We start from the raw sequence: 6000 nt of genomic DNA, 5'->3' as shown, positions 1-6000 counted from the left end.
CTTATTTTCCCTTTCATATGGCTAGCATACTGGTACAGCTTTGTTTTATGCTTTTTACTCTTTTAATTCATTTTATTAGTAATTGGAGCGGGCTGCAGCCTCAACTTTACCTAAATTCTGGGTCTTATAGTGAAGTTTAGGGCTCGTGGCTGGCGATCACCTTAGTATTTCTTCTATTTTTCTTATTGTTTAATGCTGGCAAATTATACAGTATTTTTTGTCTTTCTGATGCCTGATTCTGTTTTTTCTCTCTGTTTAAGGTGCAGCTCCATCCAGAGATGGGAGTTGTATTCGTGTTGGCGATCCTCCTGTCCTGTGCACCAACAGCATTTCTTGTAGATTCCTCCGTGAATTATTCTGTGAATTGTTCTGTAATTTATGTTTGTAGCATGGCCCAAGCAGAGGGTCACCCCTTTGAGTCTGGTCTGCTTGAGGTTTCTTCCTCAGAGGGAGTTTTTCCTTACCACCGTTGCTCTGGGGGTTGGTAAGGTTAGACCTTACCTGTGTGAAGCGCTTTGAGGCAACTCTGCTGTGATTTGGCGCTATATAAATGAAAATAAATTTAAAAAAATTGAAATCTAGCACTGCTATAGTGTAGTGTCATCTCGTGATGTTTTAGAGGCAAACTGGGTGGAAATCTAATGGCGTGCAAACCCGCTTTTGTGCAAAATTTCACATAAACAATTTCAGCTCTTTATTTTATCTTGTTTACATCCAGATGACACAAACCATGACAAAACAAGTCTTACATGAAGCCAGATCTCTGCATTTTTTGTTTCGTCTTAGTGGGGATGCAGCGATCGCTGGGCCGTCTGGGAAGGAGGCATGCTGACACGATCAATGCTGTCTGCTATGGGATTGATCAGATCAGAGGCTGAGAACGATGATGCAGCTTCTGTGACAGTGAGCAGGGAGGCTTTTATGAAGAAACGGCAGAACGGAATACGAAAATCTTCAGGTACCAAGACACATTTTGAGATTTTGGGGTTGCATAGCGGCGTGCATTATTTCCATTTTTCTATGTTGTAAAGGACATGTCACACTGAAATCAGAACACTTCCGAGTGTGTCCGACAGCATTTCTTAGAGGAAAACGTCTCAGCTCGCACTTGAATGCTACTAACGTTAAAAACGGAACCACAGATTAATTACAAATTTTACATAAGTGTGATATCGTGTTATGATGACTTGTTTTTTGTGATAACTATTAATTTTGATGCAGTCATGGTAAAAGCAGCCACTTTCCACTGTGCAAAAACTTGCACATGCACATTGCGTGAGTGCAGTGTGCGCTGCTCCATTACAGAACGGTCTCACATCAAGACAGACACTCAAAGTAAAATAAAAATAATCCCCACCAGCGCCACTGAGAAGAAAAAAAACCTGAACACTCATCCACTTGTGATTTCCAAAGTCAGCTCCACCAAAGGAGTCCCCACTCAGGGGCCGCACACGATTGCCAGCTGGCATTCCAGAACTCCTCACAAAGTCCATTATCTCCTGAGTATAATATATTCCGACTTTTTCCCAATGTAAAAAAAAATCCACTTGCGTGTCCAGCCTGTAAAAAACAGCATCATGGAGACATTCCGCATGCATGCTCACGGCAGGACTAAAATAGTGTCCAGCGACACAAACAGCAGCATCACCATACATTAGAATCCAAAACCCGACAGACTCTGAAAAGATTAAGAGTTTTGGGGTGAAGTGTGTCGCCTCCTGTCTCTCTGTACAGCCTCTGTAAATCTGAAATTTCACTTTCAAGTAAAAGCTCAGAAGCTTCATTATTGCATGAATCAGTGTTCATTTCACTGTCTGTCAGCCATCGGGATGTTTCTGCTTTTCCTAAAATGTGCATCACACGCTGAGAAATGGTGACAAATGCAGAGTAAAATGCAGAGTAATAAGACATTTTCCAGAAATGCACCTGCTAACTCAGAGAGGAAAGCTGGATCTTTTGTTTTTCCATTTCTTGACAGTACAGAGGGGTGTCAAAATCTGAATCACAAGGACAAGGTGAGATTTTAACACTTTGAAATGAATGCCCCCAGCCTGGTGATACTGTGACTTGGGAATTCAAACTTTTCAAATTGAAAATTATGCAGCGGAAATGTGTAAAAAAAAAAAGTCCTGGAATCATCCACATTTTAAATGGTCTTTCTGTACATTATTTTTTCTTTCAAATAAGTTTATTGCACATTTGTAACATACAGTGTGTCAATGAAATAGAAACATTCTTGATTAATGTAACTAATCAACCATTCAGCACAGAATCAGACCAGAAACAGTACTAAAAGATTTTTATTTTTGTCTTAGGACGCAAGGTCAGATAGGACCCCAAGTGGAAATGTTGTGCGCCACTTCAGGTGATCGTTCCCAACAACACCGCTATACTAAAAGTTTCTGGGGAGAACCCTGCTAAGCCTTACAGTAGTGTTCAGAATGATAGTAGTGCTATGTGACTAAAAAGATTAATCCAGGTTTTAAGTATATTTCTTATTGTTACATGGGAAATAAGGTACCAGTAGATTCAGTAGATTCTCACAAATCCAACAAGACCAAGCATTCATGATATGCACACTCTTAAGGCTATGAAATTGGGCTATTAGTACAAAAAAGTACAAAAGGGGGTGTTCACAATAATAGTAGTGTGGCAGTCAGTCAGTGAGTTCGTCACTTTTGGGGAACAAACAGGTGTGAATCAGGTGTCCCCTATTTAAGGATGAAGCCAGCACCTGTTGAAGATGCTTTTCAGTTTGAAAGCCTGAGGAAAATGGGATGTTCAAGACATTGCTCAGAAGAACAGCGTAGTTTGATTAAAAAGTTGATTGGAGAGGGGAAAACTTATACGCAGGTGCAAAAAATTATAGGCTGTTCATCTACAATGATCTCCAATGCTTTAAAATGGACAAAAAAAAACAGAGATGCGTGGAAGAAAACGGAAAACAAGCATCAAAATGGATAGAAGAATAACCAGAATGCTCACCCATTGATCAGCTCCAGGATGATCAAAGACAGTCTGGAGTTACCTGTAAGTGCTGTGACAGTTAGAAGACGCTCGTGTGAAGCTAATTTATTTGCAAGAATCCCTCGCAAAGTCCCTCCGTTAAATAAAAGACTTGCAGAAGAGGTTACAATTTGCCAAAGAACACATCAACTGGCCGAAAGAGAAATTGAGGAATATTATGTGGACTGATGAGAGTAAAACTGTTATTTTTGGGTCCAAGGGCCGCAGACAGTTTGTGAGTTTGTGAACACCCTTTTTCTACTTTTTTTACTAATAGCCAAATTTCATAGCCTTAAGAGTGTGCATATCATGAATGCTTGGTCTTGTTCGATTTGTGAGAATCTACTGAATCTACTGGTACCTTGTTTCCCATGTAACAATAAGACATATACTCAAAACCTGGATTAATCTTTTTAGTCACATAGCACTACTATTATTCTCAACACTACTGTATGTCTGAGGCTTTCTGGGTGTGGCCCCTGGGAGCCCCTGCTGTATGGACATGTGCTGTTAATGTGAGTAGCTTGTGAATGGTGATGGGTGTGACTGGCTGAGGGGGCTTTCCGTATGCTCTCTGAATGACTGGTGGTCCTGTTGTATGGGTTCATGTCTGGCACATATTGGCTACATGTACAAAGGTCAGCACAATGTGTGGTTGATGTACAACAAATTTGAAGTTTCAAGAGTGCAGGTTATACGTGGTGAACATCACTGTATGTCACTTCTGGCTAGACATGGGCCGATAACCAGTTTCACGGTATACCGCAGTATGAAAAAGCCACGATATCAAAACCACTAAAATTTTCCGTTATATCGTCCCTACAGTATGAGCGGGTTATGAGAATTCTTGACAGGCAGAGCAGAGGCGGCCACTGCTGCCCTTCCCCCTGACACGCACCTCTGTCTCTGTTTACAAACAGGCAGCTAACGTTAGCTAGCTCTGCATCATGACTGAAGGAGGTGAAGCCTGCATTGCTCTTTTCCCTCTGTCTAAAAGGACCAAGCCGACTTTTTCATTTTATTTTCTGTGGAATAGCCCTTCAAACCAAAAACGGTGGCAACAAAGTATCGTAGCTATGGCCTGTGTCGGACTCGGAGAGATTCAAGATACCTGCAAAGGATTACATGGAAGGAGTAAACTTTATCCCATCTTTGAAACCACTAAGAAGTACAAGCGGTGGACTTGAGTCATGCTTGTGGTCAACAAAATTTCTCTCACAAACATGTCAAGAAGGACGAATACATCTATTCTAAGCACTTTGTTGGTGATGCTGGGCCAATATTGAGCATCTGTTGTTCCAGAACTTATGCCAGCTACTTTTCTCATGTTTCCCAAGGGGCAAATGCTACATGTTTAAAAGAGAGACCATTATTTTGGTATTTTCTCTAAAGTTATCAGAGGTATAGTGCTCATAGCGGTAGACATCTCGTCAATTAGTGCACCTGAATCACACGGGCTTCATATCCAAAGAGCCATAATGTTGTTAAAGCACATTTTAAAGCTACACATAATACCGTGAAACCGCAGTATTTTTGCCTCGGTTATCATACCGTCCAAATCTCATACCAGCCCAAGCCTACTTCTGGCCAATGCAGAAAAGAGCATTGGGGGAATCACACCGAGACATTTTGACAGACTAGGTATTACCCTCACCAACTCAAAACAGCGCGTCGTCTCCACTGCATGACAGGCATGATAATAATTAAGAAGACTGATAAGTTTGATGTTTACTGTATGTCTAACATCAAGAAATTAACTAACTAAAAAGACTGCCTTTTTTTTTGGTCTGCTACCCTGTGCTTAGTTTTATTGTAGCTGGCACTGCCTGCAGTGGTAAACTATAAAAGAGAGCAAACATGTAAGCTCCTCCACATGTTCATTAAGATGGCACCAATAAACCGCACAAGACTGCTTTAATGCAACACAAACAAAATAATGGAGAAAATGCATGCAATCTATGCTTTGCCATGATAATGTGAGCACAACTTTACACTTGTGTGTGACTTATGAGCTAAACTGACAGCATCAGCATTGAGAAAACGCCGTAAATTTTCAACATTGTGAAAGATGATGTTTGTCACGATACTTCAACACGACAGCATTCACACAAAAAAGAACTCTGAACAGACTGACATCACATGACAAAATTTCTTCACAAAAGCTTTTTGTTGAACAGGAAATGAGGCTCCACTGATAAGTTGAATCAGTCATATCCCAATCACGCACATTTCTACTGTTTCTTTCCCACCACAGTCTTAAATGACAGAGAATCCGCTCACAGGAAGGAAGTGAATGAGCGTCATTGTGGCTTTGCAAGGGATTAACCCATTTTAAAGCACCTTAGTAAGACTTATCCGCATCATTCACATTTTAATGGTCATTCCCACTCCTACATCTCCAGACGAAAATCTAAATCTGTGGAAACACATTAAGGGAAGAGATTGTAAGGTTCACTCTCCTCAGTCAAGTGTAACGGATTGTGTGGATACAATGATTTTAAAGAGGTAGTGAACAACTAGGGATGGGTATTAAGATTTTATCGATATCGACGCCATTATCGATCCTGCTTATCGATCCGATTTCTTATCGATTCCCTTATCGATACCTCTTGTGAATTTTGTACTAAAAGTAGGCTTTACAGGTTTTCTATGTATTTCAGTAGTAAGTAAATAAATATGAAATTGGTCACTGTATTGTTGTGTGGGCCGCTGAAGAGGAGGTACTGCTGGCCCACAACCACCAGAGGGCACCCTGCCTGGAGTGCGGGCTCCAGGCACAAGAGGACGCCGCCGCCTCACAGGAGCAGCCAGGGTGACAGCTGTCACTTATTACCTGTGACAGCTGTCACCAATCATCTGATCTTCAATCGTATATCAGCAGGACGACATCTCCACTTCTTTGCCGAGATATCGCTATGCTTAGGAGGTAACGAGCTCAGCCAATCAAGTTGTCTTTTCGACAGAAGAATATTGTTGCTTTGTGTTTTTTGACAG

The 6000-nt window shown here is 41.2% G+C and overlaps 1 protein-coding gene across 1 annotated transcript in view; it reads right to left on the bottom strand.

The window, feature by feature from the left end:
* Positions 1-782: 782 nt before the first annotated feature.
* Positions 783-6000, bottom strand: part of LOC117514868 (POC1 centriolar protein homolog B-like) — a 137553-nt gene continuing 132335 nt past the window's right edge. Inside the window, exon 12 of the mRNA XM_034175445.1 lies at positions 783-952. Coding sequence (XP_034031336.1) covers positions 783-952 — 170 coding nt within the window. The remainder of the gene's footprint in view (positions 953-6000) is intronic.

The sequence above is a fragment of the Thalassophryne amazonica genome, chromosome 8, assembly GCF_902500255.1.
Source record: "Thalassophryne amazonica chromosome 8, fThaAma1.1, whole genome shotgun sequence".
Taxonomy (NCBI): Eukaryota; Metazoa; Chordata; class Actinopteri; order Batrachoidiformes; family Batrachoididae; genus Thalassophryne; species Thalassophryne amazonica.
Note: the sequence above shows the minus strand (reverse complement) of the source record. Positions and strands in the feature narration are given on the sequence as shown.